This window comes from Tinamus guttatus, unplaced genomic scaffold (genome assembly GCF_059628265.1).
Source record: "Tinamus guttatus ecotype Peru unplaced genomic scaffold, ASM5962826v1 Tinamus_guttatus_pri_ptg000052l, whole genome shotgun sequence".
In the NCBI taxonomy this organism is placed as follows: Eukaryota; Metazoa; Chordata; class Aves; order Tinamiformes; family Tinamidae; genus Tinamus; species Tinamus guttatus.
In genome coordinates, this window is record NW_028288586.1 from 3,623,146 (window position 1) to 3,647,779 (window position 24,634).

Below are 24,634 nucleotides of genomic sequence, written 5' to 3' on the forward strand. Positions count from 1 at the left end.
GACAGATAAATAAAACTTAAGAACTAAGCAGCAATCCACATTAACAATAAAAAGAAAAATAAAACAGGCAAAAATGATTCAGTGCAGTTGTGCTGCATATTATATGTATGAAACATATATTTAAGGATGAAAAAGCACGGGGCCTCCGCATCTTCAAGCATTACAAGGGAAGCCAAACCCAGCTAGGCAAGTGCTTTGCAGCCTTCTGGCAGAAAACCCAGACCAAATGATTCAAAAATAATAATAAAAGAAATGGTAGCACATTACCAGTTTGAGAACAACAGAACCAAATAAATCTTTCAATTAACCCAAGGCGCAGGCTTTGAGCACAGACTAGTTGTCAGGAAAACTGTCCGTAACAATGTGCTTTAGTCAACATATTTAGGAAATTGAATGAAGATCAAATGCAACACACCAAAGGTGACTACTAATACAAAGAATTTTAATTCTATTTTCAAAGCTTCTTCAAACTGCATATAGACTTGTTAGTCCGGTAGTGCCCCGTTACGACTGGGTCAGTGCACAAAGAATCCTGAAATGCCAGGGATTCTTAGCATCCCAGAATAAATCAAGTCAAAACCAGATCCCTTTCTCTTTTGAAAGAGTTCTGTTCAAAGAAACATATGCAAAAGAAGAAGTAATTCTTCATATAGTGATAGTGTTCAGTATATTTGCGAACTTGTTGTAAAGGCTGAAGGCCAATAAAAGGCCAGCAACAAATCTGAGTCATCAATACAGATCTGTGTCTGTGTATACACACATTATATATGAGAAAAGAGAATTCAGATTTTCATGATCATGTAAAAATTATTATTATTATTATTTAAAATCTAGTTTACAGGCATTCATCAAGGGTAGAAATATGTATGCATGTATGTATCTATATCTTCTATTAAAGTATATTCTGTATTATATTTCTTGTAGAGCTACAAAATATATGACCCCTACCAATTACAAGTAATAAAAATATGGCTGTACAGAATAGTACTAACATGTCGACAAAAATGGCCATGGCTTGTCCGTAATAGGGACATGCCTTGGATTACTGTTGACAGTGACCTCTGAAATTTGTTAAAGAATTCCAAATGTGCCTAACAGCTTTACGGAATTTTGTCGAAGCCTGTGCCATTTTCTCTCATCTTGACTCTTACAATGTATATTGATATGAAGACATGAAAATACTCTTAATACACTGCCTTTTAGAAACCCTGCGTTGATGGCCCTATTATATTTTGAACATCACCTCAAAAAAAGCTCAGGGAGGCTTAAAAAGTCTTAATACCCAGCTCCCAGTTATAGCTGGGAATACTGCACACAGGCTGTGAGTCAGACTAGAAATTAGAGACTGAAGCAGGTTTACAGCTTTGAAAAATGTCTGCTTCTAGCGATAAGATAATGCTACGTTACCAGGCCTACTGCTGCCAAATGGTTTGCAAACATCATCAATGCTGAACACTGAATCAGTGCTGAAATTATGGTTGGACTATGAAAACATAATAAAAGCAAAATATAACTGTTCAGGAAAAAAATACAGAAAAGGTAAGTAAAATTAATGTTAACATGGTATTTTAGTGAATAGCATCCTCATACAGCAACATCGCCTTTGGTACACTGGATAACTGTAATTCAGAGCTTAACTAAGACAAGGTAAAGAGGAAAGAAACACTTTGTTGAAAGGAAGAGATAGTCATTTCCTGGTTTTATTGGAAGGAAATATTAGATAGTTACCTAATCTGGAAAATATAATGTAATGTTTTAAAAACCATACTTCAGAAAAAGGAAAAAAGAATGTGAAACAAATGTCTCAATTCAAGGAAGCTTGACATCCATGTCAGGTGCAAAAATTATTTTCTTCATCTAATAACATGATAGCTGAGGGTTGGCTAAGTATCATATTTTTGAAGAGTGGAAGATTTCTATATGTAGAAAAATAAGCAACAGACCAGTTTGTCTAAAAATTAGCAGTTGATAGAGTGTCGGAATAATAACAGTTGATAACAGTTGATAGAGTGTCAGAAATTCTATGAAAATGTTTAAATTTTTCCAATTTTTAAACAGAATAGCAGTAATTCTTTCCATGAGATATCTTGCTTAACTTATGGAGTCTCATTTCTGACAAGGTGTATGACCAAAACCAGTGGGACTCTGCATGGTCAGTGCAGCCCGAATGAATGGTTAATTTCATGGTCAAGACATTTACTAAGATTTTACAGTTAGAACTCTATAGAGAGTCTTTAGATTTGAAACTTAAGTAGCCAGAGAACGCTGTTACATTCAGATGATGAACTGTGTTCAATCTCTGATTACCAACCCGATCAGAGTTATAAGCTTTCTAGATTCATAGGTCAGGTGGTGGTTCACTCCTATGATTTGAAGATAGTATAAATCACAAAAAAATCTGTTTTTTGTTGATATATATATAATTCAGGTAGTTCTGTACAAGAAATAACAAGGAACAATGCAATGAGGTGAAAAAGGTATTTACATCATTGCTATTTTGAATAAGTGGGCAATAAATTCAAAATGCAGTTAAATAAGAAAACATGAGCCTATCAGCATTCATATTACTGAACGAAGAGCAGAGCTTTATCAGAGATAAAGCAGAATAGAGCACACCCATAAATCATTGACCGAGAAATTACAGGCTGGCTTACTAAAGAAACAACCTTAAAACCACCAGTGTTATTAGCATAAAGCTAAATATGGTATTAGAATAGAAACTAGCAAAAAAAAAAATGAGAGAGAGAAAAATCAGTTTTAATTATCATAATCAGGCTTTACTAGAAGACTTATTCTAAAAGAAAGATGTCAAATATATACTGCAGACATGCTGGTAAGTACTGAAATAGCTAGATTTTATACGTGTACATATTTGTCTTTTCCAGCTTTACAGTTTGGCTGCCATATACTTCTGCCATAGTCAACTTCTGTTATCTTTATGTTTTATCAAATAGCTATTATTACCTAAATCTGTGACTTTGACTCTTTAATTACTTTTCACTGTAGGAAAAGTAGACTGTAAGAAAATTTTAATGCTGTTTATATATGTATGTATGTATGTATAGGAAAGTGATGCATTTTTATGAAGTTTTATCTTTGATGAAGAGTAGACAACACAGGTAGGTATCTAAAGTGCTGAACTGAAGTTCAGAAAACAGAAATAAAAGGACACTTTACTACAGATAAAAATGCCTAAAAAAAAAAAAAAGGAAAAAAAAAAAGAAAAATCACAATTACAGCATGCAGTTCATAACCAAGAAAGTAAAAAGTCTGTCAGAACTAATTTTAAAGACAAATTCTGGATCAGATTCTTGGTAGGACTCTTCCGGGCTTTCACCATTGCTTAACTTTGTTCTGCTGTGTAGATCTCAGTGCAAGGTGGGAGCTTATTTATTTAGTTAACATAGCTAGTTGTTTTACATGTGCAATTTGGCAACAGCAAAGAAATAGTAACTTCAAGCAGGTAAGCTCTGAAGCTTTAAGGTAACTTGGGAAATCAAAAGGATGGATCATGGTTCAGACTCCCTAATCAAACTGTAGCAGTGAGTGACTCAGCCTGCTAAGGACATCATGCATATTGCCTCTTCAGCATTTATAAAAATACAGCATAATGCCTTTAATGCTGAAATACAGAACAGTATGGTCATTTCATTATATTAATAATGTGAAACAGAAAATTTTGCTATGAGAGATGAAAAGTAAGAGTAGCAGAGACATCTTTTTTTTTTTATCCTAATCAAGTTGTAACATTTAGCCATGATTCTTACAAGACTCAGGATTATGATCCTGGTATAATTAAATAATTAGACATATTTATCAAGTTTGATATGACAGGATTTGCATTAGATTACTTGCAAACTTAAATTTTAGGCATGTACTTATTTGATTACCAAATGAATTGAAAGTATTAGCAACTCAGCTCCTTTATTAAAGTAGCAAGAAGGCCATGTAAGAAAGTTGTGGAACATATCAAATAAAACATATGTCTTTATCTGGGGCTCCTCTATGCTGAGAATACTTAAAAATATCTTTTTTTTCTTTTTTCTTTTTTTTTTTTTCCTACTACTGTCAGAATTTGGCATATGTCTGCAACGGTAAAACCAAGCTATCCTACAAGTAACCATTAATAACATTCATGCTCATCTGGAAAAGTAATGCAAGTGTATTTCACATACACATATGTTTAATTTTGGTTCTGTACTTAGTTCTCATCCCCTGGGTCTTTGATAATTTGCTTCTGAGGTATAGTTTCTTGATAAAATCAGTAACTCCAACATGTTATGATTCACCCTTTTTTCATACATTTAAATGACTGTAACTGTTTATGATTCATTCCCTTTTGACCTTTAATCACATTTAAAACAGATATTTAAACTACCAGCAAGCACAATTAAACAAAGGCAACAGCTGTTTCAACTTGAAATGAGGAATTGAATCTCTTTATGGCAGCACCTTCAGTTCCATTCCCATTTGAAAAATTATTTTTCATGGGCATAGAAATAAATCTTATTTTTAATTTAAAAATTCTGAATATTTATTCTAAGAAATTCTAAAGATTTATTATCTAAACTACTAGAAATCAGTGACAACAGGTAGATAATAGTGCTTTTGACAACTTTAAAGACAAATTTTATTCATGAAACAGATCTTAATCTATTAATCCCTGTAATCTGCTTGATTTGCTTAGTTTTAAAAGCAAGATCAAGAATAAAATGTTTATATTTATTATATTGAGATTGCATTTCTTTTAATCAATCTTGGGACAAATACTATGTTATAAAATCAACTAGTTTCATACTGGGGTAGTAACTGAACAATGTGGAATAAAATAACGACAAGGGAAGCAACAAGGGGAAAGAAAAACATTAGGGCATGCTGATCAAAGAAATGATTAATAAGATGCAACTACAGCAACCTGTCTAAATGAATTTTAACTTTAAGTATATAATACCTATGGTCTGAATCACTTTCTGGAAATGTCGATTTCTATCAGTTACAGAGGAAAATTAGGCTCTGAATTTAAGTGAAATGAATGATGTCTACATTAATCAACATGGATAGTGTAAGTGCATCCTTGACCAACATGCTCTTTCATAGATAATGAAAATATTTTTCATATTTGTGATATATTTTATTATTTTATACACTGCACAATATATTCACCAAATTAACTTAATAACAAATACAGTTTCCTTGTCATTTCCTTTCAAAAGTATGAAACTCCATCAATACATTATCATTATATAAGCTCGGAGATAGTAAAGCAGAGCTCTCCTCTGGAAAGTGAATGGAGAAAAGGAAAACCAAAAGACAATATACTTGTATGTTAGTGAGATCAGTGTTAGACAGAAATTCAAAAATAAAACAAAGCAAAACAAAACATAAAAACACCTCATCAAGAATACCCAAAGCTAAGGTCAAAACCCTCCACAGTTACCCTTCTTGTACCATAAATTTAGCTTAATGTGGTCATTTCAAATATTTTAGATATTCATAGGAATTAATGCAACATAATGTTATAAAGCAGATTACATCAGAATGGAGCCAGGGTATGTCTTAAACATGATAAAAATAAAGATTTTAGAAAACCATCATACAAGACTTTTGTTTGTCCTATCAGTGGTTGCATAAATTTTTAATATGGCTGAAAAAAAGACAATGAAGGCAGTATTAAAGTACTCCTACACAGCAACGTGCATTTTCAATTACATTCATCTGACATGTATTCATAGCAAGATTCAAGTGCCTGATTTGAGGATTTACAGTGAGCTTTCTACATGATATCTGTATACAATTTATTTGGTCATTTTTTAAAGAACTGAAATCCATGCACCTTTAAGGAAAGGAAAGTGAGAAACCAAAGTAAGTGAAAATAGGCTTAAAAGACAACTGACCTTTTTCCACTTCATTCAGATTAGCAGCTTGCAGTGACAAAGACAGAAGAGACAAGAGACTTTTTACATTGTAATACAACAGCATAGCACATTAAGCTAATGCACAACTACAGCAGCAGAGAGGTTGACATAGCAAAATGAAGCAAGCTTCAGAGTTTCACCTACAGCAGAGCAAAACAAACAGAAAAGATAAGAAGTATATGTTGCTGCTGGCATAAGAAAGGTTTTAATTTTGGATCAGTTACATCTGTGATCTAATGACTGATGGCAATGAGCAAGAAAAATGATCATCTGTTATCTATAGGATGCACACATAATGGCCTGACATTTACCGGACTGCAGTTAAAATAAAGGAGATGGCAAAGTTAAGAGAATAGCGAGGTTAAAGAGTGCAGGACATAGCGAGGCATTGAAAATGGTTTATTTCTCAAAGTTTTGGCAGACACACTGAATGTCCACTGAGCCCATATGCTGACTGTTGATTTCATAGTTAAGGTCTGTGACCTTAAGAAAGCTCACAGTATAGTGTACATAGCATTCGTTGTCTTTTCAACTATGGCTGGAGAGAGAATCATAAAACTTAATTCAATCATGGAAAAATGGTTATCTGGTTCTTATGTAACAACATAAGCCAAAAGGCTTTTGTTTGCTTGTTTTTAATCCTGTACTACTTACTTGAGAAAAGTACCAATTTTCTAGGGATTGTTAGAAAAGGCAAAACATGATGGGTTCGTTTTGCCCTATAATATTCTTTACATCATTTTTGGTATTTGTATTTGCAGAGCTAGTATGAGATTCCAGAAGGTCCTCTACGCATAAATAAAACTTGAATGAAGGATGTGTTGCATTTCAGATCAACAGGTTCCAACCAATTTCTTCCTTGTGCTACTGAAATGCAGAGCCTATTTGCAGACAACCATTCACCCAGAAAAATTCTGGGCTGCTGCATTTCTACATTCAGCAGATATGTGCTGTGACATCTTGAAACCAGACAACCCAAAGTATCGCCAACAGACTTAAAAGCAAACAGGACATGCTTGTGGTGATATTCCTCTGGTATGTAAGGAAAATCCCGGCCTCCAGCAACTGACAGCTCAGGGCTTTCTGAGCCAAAGATAGTATCTTCGTATTTAAAAATAATTTTACCTACTGTATATACACTCAGTTTTCCTGATGATTAACTTAATTTTGCTTAGCTAGTACAGGATATCTCTAAATGAATAATACATTTCAGAAAAAAACAAAGAAAAAAAATCAGCAAGCAATATGCAAATCTTTTTAACCTCTTACAACACATACTGAAATCCAAAGTTTTAGGAAGATCCTCATGAAAATCAGCTCACCTATACTAGAGTTGGATTCAGTTACTTATCTTTCACATCAGGGCATAGGGCAGAGAAAAATTTCCTATCAACAACTTCAAAACTCTAAGATCATTTTATATTCTGAACACTGCCATTTCTAGAATCTGATGCATCCATAGTACTGGCAGTCTAAATCTACAATACTGGAGGTTATTTAATGATTATGCAAGATCAAAGATGACAGGATGTGAAGATCTCTGGGCTAGCTTAATGTTTTATACACTTTCCTATAATTAATCTCAAGACTGACCTTAGATCTCAGTGTTGTGCCCTGCCTTGAGATGCAAGACAGATAGTCTAGTGTTGAATTCTGTACTGTCTCCTACAGAATCAAAAACCTTAACTTTTTCTACTACTTATGCATCAACTTACCTAAAAAATAAGTTGAGGCATTGGTGCCATATGTTTAGGAAAGGGAGTGTGTATTTGTTTATGGCGATGTGTGGATAAAATCCAATAAGCTTCTAAAATCTGAAAGCTTTTCTTTTTTAAAAAATACCAGTTAAAATTACTGATTGCAAATAGATTGTTTTGATTTGTTTTAGACCTGCTGAGAAGATTCACGGCTACTTGTATGATCTATTGACTTCTGCATTGATTACAAGTATGTACTGCCTTTAAAAAAAACATTTTTTTTTACAAAAAAAAAAAAAAAAAAAAGAGGCCCAATAAAATTATCACATTTTCCTTTCGGAATTATGCACAAACTATTCAGCAACCAAAGTAGAAATGTAGCTGACATTTCCTTAGTTACCTGTACCTTTTTGTATTTTGAGAGAAACAACAACAACAACAACAACAACAAATCAAAAAAAAAAATCAAAAAAAAATCAAAAAAAAAAAACAGAACTGTAATACAAGCATTAAAATAAAAATGTTACCAAGGTTTATGCTAATCTGATATATACAGAAGTACTACAATTACCATTTCAGTTAAATATATAAATGCAAATTTAAATTACGAAACTACGAAAATGCAACAGTCACATAACTTTATTAGGCTAGCACATATATTGCATATAAACAATCCTTTGTGTTCATGCCAATGGATATTTAATACAGAACAGTCCTTTCCTTAGGATATTATGAATAAAGCAAGCTATTGACTATAGCAGTCTAAATTTAACCAGAGAAATTAAAAAACAAACAAACAAATAAACAAAACAAGTACAAAATGAGCAATACAGGCAAAAAACTGCAAATCTGCTGAAGAGGAATGCATGTGCACATCAACTGTCTACTGTTTAGCAGGTATCTGAAAGCTGTTAGCATAGCTTTTATTTCGAACCAGGAAAAATGGACTGCAGTGACTTTGGCTTGATTTTTTCCAACCTACCTAGAAGAGTATCTGATCACATTTTAAAGGATACAGCAATTGATAAACCTAGACTCTGTTACAGCTGAAATATTAACTATAGGAACAAACTTTTCTGGACATATTAATGGTCTGGACATATTAATGGCCATGGGATTTGTTTCTAAGACTGTCAATTACAGTACCTGGCAAATGGGTATCTAGATTAAATAGAATATTGTCTATTCTTCTAGATATGGATGATCCAGTTATTCTTAAATATCTCATCTCTAAAATAAAATAGATAGATAGGTAGATAGATACATAGATAGATATATAGATAGATAGATAGATAGATAGATAGATAGATAGATAGATCGATCGATCGATCGATCGACTTGCCTGCACTGTTTCAGTTACTACTTGTTGTTCTGTATGGAGACTCTTTTCCAAACATTTACCCAGCACAGGTACTGGATGAATACATACGCTGTACTTTTAAATGGTATTTGTTATATCTATGTTCCAAGATCTCCATTCACTGTGACTTTCCAAGTTTTAAATATTGACTTTAAATTTGAATATCCTAAATCATTTGCATGTATGTCAAAGGCAATGTCCTGGCTTAAATAGGAGTTAGCTGTGTTTCCAGTAAGTGAAATTACCTTTCCTGAACTCAAATACAGCGGTCCCTGAGCAAAATTAAAGTTTCACCTGACAGGGGCAATAGGAATGGTTACAGTGAAAATACAGGATGGTTGTATAGAATAGTGCCTGGGCTTTGGCCTGGCCTCCAACTGACAGAAACGAATAATTATACCCTAACAATATCTTTTTCATGTAAACGAGAGCAGAAACCATCTCACTCCACATTAATGTTTCTAACGGAGTATGGGATGTGTCCACGTCCCATAGGGATCCATGTAGGGATATCACATCCAGTTCCCTTGTAGCACGGAAGAATCCTCCTCTGCTTCATTAGTAAATTGAAGAACAGAGGATAAAAGCATAATATTTAATTTCTTACAGCTACAAGGTTTCTTCATAGAGCTTGCAGGGTTTGCCCAAGTGGTGGGGGACACATTTTGAAAGATTTTTAAAATAACGAAATGCTGTAGTTTCAAAACTAACCAAGCAGTCCATGAATGAGTATTAAAGAGTAATATAGTCGGAACACACTGGGAAATCTGGCTTCTAATCAATGGCAGTAGTACCACTAATTCACCTACAAAGTGAAAAATATTCCTGTTGTGTTAGTAGGAATATTCTTGAATTACCTGTACTTTCTCTTTTACTCCTACCTGTATATTCAGGTGGACAAAGGCAAGTGTAGTTATTAATTCCATCCACACAAGTAGAATTGTTTTCACAATCATTGTCTTCACAGTCATCAACATTAACTTCACAGTTTTCACCTTCAAATCCATCTGCACAAGTGCACCTGTAACCCAGAAAATAAAACTGACTGCAAGGACATTTGAGCTAGCGAGAATAGACAAGACATTCTATAGGTACACAGATGAGTAATCACTGTCTCATTAGACAAATGGCTAATATGCTGTAAAAATCTATATGAATATTATCAAAACACTATTATCTTAAAAATAATAGAAAAAAATGAAGGAGGTGTCTAACTTTGCCCTTTAATTCTCAAATTCTTCATAAACTAAAACTTCTTAAATTAAAGCACTGAACTTTCCTTTTCCAGGTTGAAACGTATGCCACTTTTTTAAGATTAGATTATATTTCCTATGGGAAAGTGATCATGGAAAAAAAAAATTAAAGTAAAGCACAGACAAAAGACTTTTTGGGATCAAGGATTAGTATGTAATACTACATGCTTCTGCTATTCAATTAAAATATACCATTTTCATATACAATATTTGTATTAACATAAAGAGACAAAGCCTACATAAACAAAATGCTTAAAGAGTACACATGTCTCACAGAAGACAATAAATTCAAAATCCCACTCAAATATGATCATGCATACATATCATGCAATTCGCAGTATATATAATTTTTGCAGATGTGATTTTCAAAATCCTGCTTTGCTTTTCAAAATATGTGGTGTTCAAACAAATAAATGAAAAGAGTCAAATTCTGTGACTGTAAAGATAACACTTTAGATTCTAGAGACATGACATTAAGATGTATACACTTAATTTTAATAAAGAACTATTTAATCTTTGGGCAGAATTTAGATTAAGATATAAGAATAATGTGTTAATAAATTGCAGAATAATGAATTGTTTCTTTTTGAGGTGTCATTTCTAACAAGCTCGAGGTGTAGATTATTAAATGCCTAATAATTTCACATAAGAATGCTAAAGAACTTTATTTCATAATTCATGAAGTACATCTGGAGTAATTGTACTGTGTGATTAAATAACTCAAGATTAAAAATGCTCACAGCATGTTTATCTGCTGGCATAGTGAGTTTGAATGAATCATTAATTTTCTGTTTCCCTGGGATTTACATTTTATCATTTACATGCTGTCTGTTGAAGTAAAACACACGACAATAGATGAATTGTGAGATTTTTTCAGCAGGGAACTAGCTAGCTATTAATTAGCATAATGGAGTCAATACTATCTTGTCTTGACCTGATATACCTCAATTAATCACTACTGTTGGCTGTTGTTTTTAACAATTTCAAAGCTTTAAAAGCTTTCCAAGGATAGTGACATTTTCTGAAAACTTCAGGAACACTGCAAGCCTGCCATGGTGGCGTGCTTACCAACCAATGCGGAGTCTTCTGATAGGCCTCTGGAATCCAAAGAATAGTACACAAAATATTTAAACACTTGGGACTCAACAATTTCCTCTTCTTTTATTACAACAAAAGCAACCTACCAGAAACCATCTTTTTCTCCTTCTTTCAAATGACAAGTTCCACCATGGTGGCAAGGGTTACTGATGCAGGCATGAATGGGAATATCACAGTCTTGACCCTATGCACAGATCAACAACATCAGTTATGAAAAAATACACACTAATAAGATGTGTATAAATAAAACATATTATAAGGGCTGTTAAGGAGCAAAAGCTTGCATTTTAGTAAGCTTTTTTTTCCCTATCTTAATTCAGTACCTACCTTGAAACCATATGGACAAGTACATCTGTAGAAGTCAACTGGATCATTGTTGCAAGTTCCATCATTTTTACATGGATTTGATAAGCAAGGGTTACACTTAGCAAGAATATTAACATCCACAGGCCCTTAAAAATACAAATTTGACAGTCAGAAACAAACAACTTCTAATTTAGACTTGACAGGATGCATCTTCAATATAACTTTAAATTATTAACTAGCATTTTTTCTTTGGTTATTGTAGCATTTTGTATATGAATTGTATTTAATTCTGCTGACATGACCGAGGAAAATCTGGGTTTGGTTTCTGATCTTATCTTTTCACTTTAAAAAAGAAAAAAAAAAAGAAAAGAAAAAAAAAAAGGAAAAAAAAAAGGAAAAAAAAAAAAGGAAAAAAAAAAAGGAAGCTCATCCAAAGTTCCGTTCTGAAATCTGTATAGTTCTGATCCATGGATCATTCTCTCTCCTTTGTATTACAAAGGAACAATAAAATTTCAGCTTTTGTTTCTTAAATATTATATAGGCAATAAAAATCGCTTAGGAAAATAAAACTTAGCATGGAAGCTAATCTTGGTGGTGTTACTGAGAACATTAATGCATTTTTGGTTTGAAGTGTAGGATCCCAGGGAAGTAATGGCAAAAATGAGCTCTTAAAATCATCAGTAAGATGCTTGAGGATGTACAGCAGCCATCCCTCAATGTCCTAAACTTCATTCTCCAGCTCCCTGGCTGCCGAGAGCTCTGCCTGCCACCCTGCTCCCTTCCAGGGTCAGCTACGGCCCTGAGCATCCCCGCACATGTCGAATCCCCGAATAATCCAGCCTATGGCACACAATAGTGTGTAGACGAGGGTTGCCAGCCAGGTTTGCTGTCACTTTTCTCATATTAACAGCAAGTAGTGTTTGCTCATGTCTTTGTCCTAACCAGTATAACGGTAGAATTTAGAAAAGAATGCAGAAAAAATCTTAAATTTCACAAGGCAAGCTCCTGCCTACTCTGACTTACATAAATCTTATTCCTACTGTGTAAATATTTATTAAATATCTATTTATTAATTTCCTGATTTTTACAATTTTAACACAGATTTTATAGGGTGAATTCTCAAGATCTATCAATTATTAGGGTATTGTTTTTGTCAAATGACTGAATAATTGCTTGTTATTCATCAAAAATCACAAATCACTGGCTCTTAATTAATTCATTTTCATAGATCTCTGAAAGACGAAAAATCCAGTGCTGTTAAAAAAAAAAAAAAAAAAAAGTGTCGTAAAGATGATCATTATTAAGAAAATGAACACACATCTGCTACTATCTCCAGCTGCATTGCCTGATGACATCATTTCCGGGTTCTTTTCAGCTTTCATGTATAAAAACATACTATTATTTAAAAACCTTAAGTACCCAGTAGCCATTACTTATAAATTTTAATAAACAACCAGTGATTTCTTCAGTAACTTGACAGAAAAACAAACGCCTAGTGAAACTGCCTAATGGCAGTTTTTCTCCAAAAGGAGCCAAACAGTGAAGTTTTTCAAGCTAACAGGGCTAAATTTAATTTCTGAACTTTCTTTGCAGAACTAAATCCAGCTACATCATTTGGAAGGAGCTAACAATGGAAAGAATCCACAGCGCTAAATGGATACAGTAGGGATGGTAGATAGGGAAATGCTGAGATTTTTTTTCCTTTTTTTCTGCAGTTGCTAGTATCCTTCTGTGTCACAGCTTGCAAGCAATTGCAAAGAGATAAACACAGCAATCTGCAATAAGATGCTTACTACCAAAATTGTAGTCTATACAGATCATTGACTATTCTTGTACTTCATTACCTTTTTTTGAGAGAGAGATCTATAGCTAATTGAAGTTGCTGCAGAAGCAGCAAACAACAGAGGTAGGCAGGCTAAAATGAATACCATAGAATTAACATCTGGAAAATCCTAACTCCAGAATATAGATGATTATTGCTAGTCTATGTCAAGAGTTTCTGCTGAACAAATACAGATCAAGAGCACACTTAAAAAAAATCTTAAATTGTCACTCTGCACTGCAGCCTGAAGTGCTACGCTTTCTTGCTTTAGTTGCATTTTCTTTCAAAAATATTAACGATTTTACATGAAGTAAAGCAAACAAACGCAATAATTAAGGTTATTTTCCTAAATGGATTAGCAATCTACATTTCACTTCTAAAACTGAGCTAGAGAGTAGAAGGAAAAAAAGTACTGAAAAGGCAATAAGCAACAACTATGTCTGATTTTGTGTTCACTTGTATTCATTTTGTGTTTATTTTAAACTATATGTCCAGTTCTGCACATTTTTCATATTTTGATTCATCATTTTTCAGCTGCAGTACAGAAACTCAGAAATATTTCAGATATTTTTATTGATCTCTAATGGAAAGCCATTTTGGAAACTTATTCTTGCTTGTGCAATATTCCCTATTTCTACCTGCAAATGTTAAAGGACCTGTATATGAGAAAGAATTGGGCTCAAAACGTATTATTTAAAAACCTATTACTTTTCACATTACAGACATATATAATATGTCCTGAAATAAACCTTAAATAAAAAGACCGTTATTTTTCATAAAGAGTAAAAATCTCTCTGCGTTTTTATTATACGCAATATAACAAATTTACACACGTCTACCTACTCATACACTTGTATCTACTATTTCTAAAGAAAAAAACAATGATATGAACCCTCTCAAAACCAGCTCCTGAAGAAATCTGTTACATAAATTCTGACTTGTTATGATTTAGGAACTCCTACTGTATCTACAATATGACCTCAAAATCAGTAGCACACTGAGGGAATGTGTACAAGTGCATATATTCACACCAAGCTGCTAATGAAATCACAGATTATAGTTTACTGCAATGGCAATAGCGACTGCAGAGGATTCATTTCCAGTCCTAGAACTGCTTTTAGAATAACAGAACTGTTCACACATTATGCTCTGCAACATATCGTGAAGAATCAGCTACAAATTCATCCAAGAAAGGGGAAACAAACAGCAAGCATGCATGTCTGAGGGAAAAAGTCTGCTGGAGGTGCACACAGGGAAGGTCAGAAGGTCTGTTCTCAACCAGAGCATCCATTCTGGATCTACAGCCTTACCTGGTATCAGAAAACCACAAGGCCCTGGGATCTCTAGAAGCAGGGCATGGTTTGTAACGGGGTGAAAGTAAAAGAGTGAGAGTGAGTTAGAGGCCACATATGAAAGGAAAAGACCCATAAACCTATAAAAAAAATTGAAGGAAATACTAAAGGATGATTTCTATGGCTAAATTTGTATGCTTCCAGTGATTTTCTGGAACTTTACACCAAGTGAGACTTCATTCTGAAATGCTTATTTTCACGTGGAAATAATAATTACCCAAGTCAAATTTAAGCACCATTAACTTTGAATTGAAGAGGGACTTAAACATTATTGTTTTTCTGTAAATATATATATATAATAGCAGAACATCAACAAACCATACATAACCAAAGATAATTCTCTCACTCACAGTTTAAATTGTTGGATCTATTAGTAATATGGCACCTTCTTAATTTCTATTCAGCAGTTGATTTTTTAAGCAGAAGATAAAATTACTTATCTTTAAGAAACAGAGACAAAATGTCTTAGAGGGCCATCATGTAACTGAAAAACTGGTAAGCAGCAATCTGTAACTATGAGCATCTTCACAGAAGGACAGTGGTAGGAAAATTATTTTTGCTCTAGGGCATCCATAATACCACATCCCAACTCTTCGAAGTGAAGCAAATATAGTTCTTACCCTGAATAATAATATAAATTAAATATAAAAGGATATTTTCTCATCAGCAAGAGAGTAAAAAACACGACCTGGATTGTCTGACAGAAATGTTACAGTGACTGCAAGAAGGGGTGACATGACAGTTTTCTAAACTGAAAAGAGTTGAAAAATCTCTAAGCAGGTACTTCAAGTCTCTGCAAATCTTTCTCCACTTACAACACTGCAACAAGGTGTGATAAAAGGGCATCTGCAACAAGGAACAGCCAATATTTGTAGAGAAAATTACTAGGTTGGCCAGAAAATCTCCTTTTTAAAATCAGACTACGTGACTTGTGCAACACATCTGTGTCATAGGCAGTGAACACTGATATGGCCTCAGAGATTGGTTATTTCAACAAGCCTTTGGATGGACAGACAACCAACTAGCATCACGTACAGTGAATGCCTTAGATACCCAGTGGTTTTTATTTACTGCTTTTTTTTTTTTTTGACAGAAAAGCTAAGGAGAGAAGACTCAGCAGGATGAACAATGTGGGATGACAGTGGGATGAGAGTATGGCAGAGTTGCATCACTTTTTAAAGAAAGAATTTACCAAGTGGTTAAGCTCATCTTTGGAAACACACTAACAGATGAATCAGTCAAAAAAGCTTGAAGATTACTTAGTCTGTGAGGGTAAATTATTTCTACAAAAACCTAAGATCTAATTTATCTAATTTATTTAATGTCTCAGAATTGAATAGAAGCTTAGTAAGATGCCTACATGCAAATGTGATTGGGTATATCATTTTTTAAATTGAGATTTCAATATTTCTAAATCCAGGAGTTTGAGAAATGAAGTTACAGCAGAGATCTTCAGTGTTTTTAAAAAATTTAAGAAGGGAAAAACAGACAGGAAGAAAGATAAACAGTAAAACTAATCAAGACCTCCTTCTCATATGAGTCAAAAATATACTTTTCTAATACAAAAATAATAAAATTCAAAAAAGAGTCCAAGAATTAAAAACACAATATCAATTGTAACATCAATTGTGATAGAAGTCCTGACAATATTAGTCCTGACAAAGACATAAATATTCTTGTTTCAAACTATGAGAACCTTCTCTGCATAACAACATTGTTAAATGAGACATCTATAGAGGTAATCACACCTTTCATCTACTTTGCATTTTTGTATGTTTTCTTCTGAAACATCAAAGGAAACAATATTCTAGACATACTGGTGCAACTACAACCCACGGAGATAATACAGACTGAAAGGATCACAGACCTGAAAAATAATGCATGTGTTTACAGATTTTACTGTTAACGGTCTGAAAATAAAGAACATTCTTGGGCTAAGAAAAGTGTAGATGTCCAGGCTTTAGCTCACGACTAAGTACTACGTACCTATACACCAGCACATGTACTTCATCCATGTACTGAGAATGCTACACAATAAATTGAAGGATTTTTTTCTCCATCTACTCTTTGAAAAGATTTAAGTATTGAAAATAAATAGCACTAAATAGATCCAACTTCTATATCCCAAAGCATGAGAAAGACGACAAGGCAGAGTGAAGATGCTGCAATAAATGTATTTAGATGACACATGACTGTTTCACAGCTCAGCTATTCAGCTGTAAAGATTCAGGTCTGCTACTTCGAAGGAAAAAAGCTCAAAACAGTACCTTGGCAAGTAAATTTTTTTGAGGGAGTTGTGAGAAGAAGTTTTTCTGCCATTTCTCCAGGACCAGCACAACGTGCAATACCAGGTTCTTTGTATTCTGATTTCACCCAGTCAGAGAGCCACTGCATATTACAATCACAATAAAGAGGATTTGCTCCAATAGCCCTAGGAAAAATAGATAAAAAAAGAGAGCAAAGTTTTTTAAAGCACGCTTTTAAAAACAAAACCCAGAAACCTGAGCCCTGCAAAACAAAACAAAACTTTCAAACTATACATATAAACCCTCCTTATGGAATCTAAACAACTGAAGGAAGGTGTCAGGATTTGGGCCACACACAGGGAGTGTGTGTGGAAATTCAGAAGTAAACTTGTCCAGAATCCTAGATATTTTTAGTTGCTGTAAGTTTTGGAGAGCTAATACTAATGAATTCTGTGCTACCTTTGGTATACGATGGCCAAGTTCGGCTGCACCTGTAGAATAAAAATGATATCAGGAATTTAAATTACCAGGAAATAAAGTATTTCTTCCTTAGTGGCCAAGGCAGCTTCACAGCTACTTGATTTCAAGATTCTCAGTTTTGATTTACTTGCCTCCTTTTTGGAGCTCTCCCACTGAACTCACAGCTATATTCAGCAATTCTGGAAAAGGATGCTGCTAAATAAGCAAACAAAACCACTACATTACTCTAAAGTAGCAGTAGTTATATCTGCATTGCCCAGCTATGAAAGTAAATTCATCTCTTTAAAAGCATTTGATTGTTTTTTATTTAAAACATAATTTAACTTTAGGTTTTCAGAAATAATGTCTGCAAAGACTTTTAAAAGTGTCTTTTATTTTTCTGTTGAAAATATAAATGTTCTTGGAAGATGCGAGCACTGTACTGCTCTATATAGTACCCATATTCCTTTTAAGAAGAAAAATGATAAGAGAACTTTCAACAGACAATTTAACAAAGGGTAAAAAGACAGCAACAGAACTACCTTTTGCCCAGATGTTTTGTGATTTTTTTCCCTTTAGATTGTTTTACATCTAATTTCAGATCAGTGGGTTGTCTTGAGACACAAGAAAATCCTTGGCAAGCAAAGGCAGTAGAAACTGCAACTGCAGAAACACTTTTCTGCCACACTGAGCAGTAAGCTGTCCTTTTAATTATTGCTACAGACTTCCAGCTGAACACAAGGAATGATATACGCTTGTTCAGTCAAGCTTAACTCAGAGCAGTAACAAAAACCAAGCCTGGCATTATAGGACTTCTGTGGAAAGAGAAACTACAATTTGTCTAGTCTGTGTTTGCAAGAGTGAACATCAAGCTGAACTGAGATAACACAGCTGCCCTGCTAAAATCAGAATGTTAGCAAGGATAAGTTGCTAATCAATAAAAAAGATACAGCAATAATAGGAAAGAACATGTATTTGAAAGGAGAATATAGTCTCCTTGGGTATAAGGCGTTTTTAAAATGCTCTTAAAAATATATGATGGAAGTTGTTGATAGCTCACACTCTATATTCAAGGAAGTAAAACCAGAAACTGAGAATCACATTATTATACTTTTACAAGATCCACTCAGATATTTCACTTTGTATATACATGAGTTTTTTTTCCATCCCCGTATGCAAGTTTTATTTTAATTTTATTTTTCATGCAAATGGGCTAGTTTGATAGTAGCATCTGAATGAATTATAGTGTAACACTGACAAAGTTTAATCAGCACCATTAAATTTCAGAGAAATGGCACATGGAATATAAACGTCCAGGGATAAAACTGAACTATAAGCAGATAATTCCTTTTAACAACTGCAGCTGTTTAAAAACATAAAGATCAGGTGTATTCAAAGCTGGTAGGCCAACTCATTCCGCAAATGCAAGCAAAGGTTTAATATCTACCCATAAACTAAAAGGGGCCCACTGCTATAATCTCTATTCCCACTGAAAATTAAAAGCAGAATAAAAAATTACTTCAGAAGATACTTTGGTGTCTGATTCAATGCCAATTTAACAGACAGTGTGCCCAAAGCAGGGCAAACATCACGTCAGAGCAGGCTGCGCCTGTGCCCTGTGCAGGCTCTGTGGTGTTCACACACATCTGTCTTGAACTGGACACACATCCCAGTTGGGGCCTCCAGAAATGTTCAGCTGGCTGTTCTCATGCTAAATAATCCCAGAGGACATTTAGTCCTCGCTGCCATGAGCCTACCTGGCCAGCTCGTGTCCAGTCTGTTGCCCACCGAGATGCCCACCCGCCAACTCCAGCTTCTTCTGATGCTAGGAGAAATGCAGAGCATTTGCCCTTGCTGAACTATATGAAATTTGCTAAAAACTAATAAAGAGTGTGTGTAAAGAGGATGGGGCAAAACTCTTGGTGGTGGCCAGCAACAGGACAAGGTGTAATGAGTATAAATTAAAACACAGGAAGTTCCATCTCTGTATGAGGAAGAACTTTACTGTGAGAGTGACAGAGCCCTGGAACAGGCTGCCCAGAGAGGTTGTGGAGTCTCCTTCTTTAAAAGATCTTTAAACCCGCCTGGATGTGACCCTGTGCCACATACTCTAGGTGTCCGTGCTGGAGCAGGGTGGGCTTGGACTAGATGATCTCTAGAGGTCCCTTCCAGCCTCAACCATTCTGTGATTCTGTGACTGTGTGTGCGAGGAGGGGGCATCATCAGAATACTCACAGGTGTGATAATGCTGACAGATCATTAAAAGCTCCTTCAGGAACAACAGAAATATCATTGCCGTGTAAAGACCTTAAAAAGAAAATAAGGTACACTTATGCCTACTGTGAAACAATATTTTCCTTTAAAGCATACAGAAAGGTATAAACTCAGTAGTTCAACATATCAAATTTCAGCCTCTGTAAACATTTTCCAGCTTTTTACATATTTTTTAAAAAGGTAAACAATTTCCTTTTCTTGTTTGTTTTATTCTTATTGTCTGCTTAGTCTTCACTCCATTTTTTATTCTATATTTTAATTAGAAAATTAATAATATGATTCTTCTTAAATTGACAGAATAAAGGCTGGTCAAAGCTGGCGCACATCTGCAAAGTACTAACTGGATTTAGGGATGGCAGAAGAGCCTGAATAATTATTTGTGAACGTCTCAGAAATCTCTCAAATTCCCGTTAACTATGTTCATGTACTTTTTAAACTTTCATGGAATAGAAGAAAGCACATACTTCATGAGTAGTCAGTGTATTAAGGTTATTGCTCTAATTTGATAATTAAAATGGAAAAAATTAAGTCCTTCTTATGCCTTAATACCAAGCCTAGTGTTTCCTCTCCTGTGGCAAAACTACACAAAGATTTACTTCCTTTTTTTGTGAATTCATTCATTCACACATATATCTAGCATATATACTTACAGTTAAGACTTAGTATTACCCATATTTATTTAAAACAAGAAAAACCATGTAATAGCTGCCTGAATTTACAAGAACATAGTCAAATAATGTCATGCTTGAAACTTTTAATCCAACTAAGCTATTAAATGGTTAAAAATGATCTGAATGGAGATAGAAATTACTTATGTAACTAGAGACTTTTGAGAAATTATTTTTGCAGGATTATTATTATTATTTATGACTGAATGAAGCTGTAAACTGGATCTGCCTGTTCCTTATTTCTTTTTTCCCTTTCTGCTGCTCCCCATTCCTTTCTCCATCCTGCCTCAACCATGTTTATCCTAGTAGAAAAAGAAAAGTTATCTTGAAACCCACAAAATAGCTTTCAATAGCTCATCATGATCCAATTGGTTTGGAAAAGCTCCTGTATTAAATGAAACTACGAAGCAAGAAATTTACTGCTGGGACAAAAGTATTCAAAATTCTGCTGCTGCTGCTGCAAAAAAAAAATATTTGCTTATACTGTTCTGTTACACAGGATGTTTTTGACATTTTTGTTAGGCTTGTGTGAATGTAAGAAGTATGAACATAACACATAAAAAATACAATCATGATTGGAAAGCAGAGAGGAAAAAAAGTAAAGAAAGTCTATGTGTGTATGTCTTTATACCGATATGTTGTCTAGGGTCACATAACATTCACAATGATTGCATATTTCCCCAGGATGAAACCACTGGGACTTTTAAGGCTACATAATTACTGCTTCTCAAAAACTTGACCAGTTTTAAGATCTCGTAGTTTCCTACAGGTTTGCTACCTGCTGTACACAAACAAAAGTTCTGTAAAATTCTGTGAAAAGTAATACTTACAACAACCGAAGTGATTTCAAGCCATCAAAAGTCCGAGCGGGGATGCACCTCAGGCGGTTGTAACTAAGAATTCTGAAAACACACAAAACTGTGTGAGCAAGCAAATCAGCCATTCTGAAACTAGGATGCAGAGCATGACCAAATGCAGCTTTTGCACACATAGCCAGTTAGGAAACAAGTTATTTTACAGCCTCCAAAATAAGCAAGCTTTAAAACCGACAAAATGCCCCTTCTTTTTGAGACAAAAAACACTGGAATGCTTTCACACAGTTACTGTTACATGTTTAAACTTACAAGGTGAGCAGCTGAGTCATGTTGCTGAAGCTCTGATTAGAAAGAGTGCTGATTCTGTTGTTACTTAAATCTCTATAAAAAATAAATTCAGAAATTCAGACCTTAAAACAACTGTGCCGGTCCTGAAACAGTGTACGTTAAACTGACATGACACATACTTTTTATTAGTAGAAGTAGCATCATTGGTATCAACATTTAGAGCATCATACATTTTTATTTTCACATGCCATACACAAGCTCAGCAAGTATTTAGCTTGATCAATGAAAAGCATTTTCATTTCAACACAGATGAAGAAAGCAGTGCAATGCATTCTTACACAACAGCAGTGTTCATCATGCTATTGCATTAATAAGGCAATCCTACATGAACCCAAGTGGAAAAATTAAAGCGATGTTTTAAAGTGGAAATCATCCTAGTCATGTCCCTAATGACACCTGAGTAAGTATTATCTAATACTCTACTTAACGCTTACAAGCTGAAGACATCAAAGCCCAGAGCTATTACTATAAAGAACACTATCTAAGATTTATACAGAAAGCCTTAACATCTTTCCTGCTGTACAATATTCTAATGAATAAAATCTTAAGGGTAAGGATGATGGAAACTGGAGTGGTACATTGGTAGCTTCAAAGAAGCTTTGAAGAAGCTATATTAATATGAATTACACTTGTTCTTTTTTCTCCTACTGTGTTTTAGTTTTCACTTTATGCTGCCTATTTCACTATTTACTGTATTCTGTGATGAAATATGGAATTTGTTTCTGAGGGGACCTAAATATTTTAACTTCAAATACTGTTGAATAGCTATGCAGTACACATACTTATTTGCCTGAAATTTCATGAAAAAAATGTAAGACTACTGACTTATAATAATAAACATATTAGGGAAATAAAACATGAAATCTGTCCATAATAGAAAGAAAAAGGAAGGTAAAGGATGCTTCATGTTAGTCAGGAGCTTGAGAGACTGGTACATAACCCTTTGATTGATCACAGAAAGACTATGCTCAGTCCCTCTGTGTTATAGTTTTTTAAATGCAATTGGAGAACATTCATAACTTCATAAGGGCAGCACGAGGATACACACAGAAGATACAATAATGTGTCCCCACACATCTGAATAAATAGATGTGGCTAATACTCATATTATTTGTATTTGTATTTTAGTTACTGTTCAACTATAATTTATGGCGTTACAGCTCTTTATCTAATAATGTGTTCGTATTTTCTGATTAGGAGGAAAAATTAGCCTGTTTGGGGCTATGTTCATGAAGAACAGGCTATGAGCACCCAGATCACTTGTGGATCTCTCTGGAAGCCTGCAATCTGGATGACTGCAATCAACCTCAACTCCAGATAGATATCCAGTCTCCTCAGGTACTGCTATTGCACATGGACCAATCTAGACACGTATTCTGTATTCCTTGTATTGAAATTACGAAGTATGGAGTTTTCTGCTGCAAGTTAGACCTTGCATAACTTCCCTACACAAATCCACAAATGCTTTCTCCAGTGCCTATGTTATATATTATTCCTAAATATAAAAAGTTTGAGAATTTTCTCTTTAAATTTGTAATGATAACTCTTTTTTAAATTATTCTAGCTTGAGATAAATAAAGGAAGTCACCATTTTGTTTTTGAATTTTGTACTATTTCTACTCAGTATAGTATATGTTGGATGTAATCAGTGGACTAAAATAGCTCAAATTGAAATTCTTTGAGTATTATATTTTCTAAAAGATCTGCTAAAATTTCTTTTTTTTTTCTTTTTTTAGTAGCTAAAAAAGGCAGATGGAATAGCATTTTTAAAAACATTCTGGCAGAGAATGTTTTTCTGATGTTACTTACATAAGCGTTAAATGCTTGTAGTTAGAAAGTTCTTTTGGAACAAGAGTAAACTGATTTCCATCCAAATAACTAGAAGAGGAAAATAAAACATAGAGCATTATATTTTTCGTTAAAACAGCAGCATTCACCTGTTAGAATACAACAGTAAAGCAATAATAAAAGTTAATTATGAATGAATGAAAAGCGTTTCAGTTCTATAAGAGCCTTTGCTTACAAATTCTGTTTTTCAGCATGATGACTGAGGACCTATAGCCTAAGATCTATTGTAGAACCTCTGTGATCTTGCATCAGATACTATTACTTTGAGCTACGCTAAATAGAAACAGAACTTGATATTTAAGGGCCGAGTATCTTTACAGCTCTAATAGAAAATTCATTTGTCATGTCTACATGTCAGGTCACCTTCCCCAGTTTCTCCTTGTATCAGTCATGACATATCAAGCATCACAGAAGATGGAAGTCTACACAGTATGTCAGATACGAAAGGCAGTAATCAACAACCCTTCCTTTAACAGAAAAGTTAAGAATTGTTTCTGCATCTCAGCATCTGTATTATATTGCTTGGTCTTCTTCCACACTAAATTCTCAAGACAGCCTTGCTCATCCTTAGTGTTAGACAGGGGCAGAGACATCAAAATGCATCCACTCCTCAGTGGCAAATGAACCTAACAGCCTAAGGAGGTGCCAACAGGTAGACATTTGCTGACAAAGTCACTCACCCTCACTGTGCAGGTGGAAGAGCTCTTCACATAATCACGACAGTATTTCAGAGATAGTGCTGATAGGTAGGAAGTGTTGAATTTACTGGATTGTCTGCGGTTCAGCAAATATGGGCAGAAGGATAAAGCTATAGCTAAACAACAGCTGTCGAGCAGCTGATGGTGGTGTTACTTGGCTCTACCCAGAAAGCAGGTAAGAACTGCCCTCTCATTAGCACTACATAAAAACAACACTGCTGGCCACTAAAATACTTGGAAAACACTTCAGTTAAGAGCAGCCTTGGTTAGAGACGTTCTTAGGTAAAATCAAAGCTTAACATCTTTGGAATCCTTTGGTTTGCTGAAACACAGTTAAACTCAATGAACAGTCAAAATTTAAAGATCTAATTATCCAGAAATGAGAAAAGAGACCTCCCTTCTCTCACCTCCATGCCTTATGGCTATTTGCCAAATCCAATACATGTATCTGAGCAGGTCTTATCTTTATATTATT

General features: G+C 34.4%; 1 protein-coding gene across 1 annotated transcript in view; it reads right to left on the reverse strand.

The window, feature by feature from the left end:
- Positions 1-24,634, reverse strand: part of SLIT2 (slit guidance ligand 2) — a 233,142-nt gene that overhangs the window by 20,287 nt on the left and 188,221 nt on the right. Inside the window, exons 22-29 of the mRNA XM_088539958.1 lie at positions 23,423-23,491; positions 21,575-21,646; positions 21,281-21,352; positions 19,744-19,815; positions 17,071-17,234; positions 11,651-11,775; positions 11,410-11,507; positions 9,854-9,993 (exon numbers count right to left, since the gene is read on the reverse strand). Coding sequence (XP_088396084.1) covers positions 9,854-9,993; positions 11,410-11,507; positions 11,651-11,775; positions 17,071-17,234; positions 19,744-19,815; positions 21,281-21,352; positions 21,575-21,646; positions 23,423-23,491 — 812 coding nt within the window. The remainder of the gene's footprint in view (positions 1-9,853; positions 9,994-11,409; positions 11,508-11,650; positions 11,776-17,070; positions 17,235-19,743; positions 19,816-21,280; positions 21,353-21,574; positions 21,647-23,422; positions 23,492-24,634) is intronic.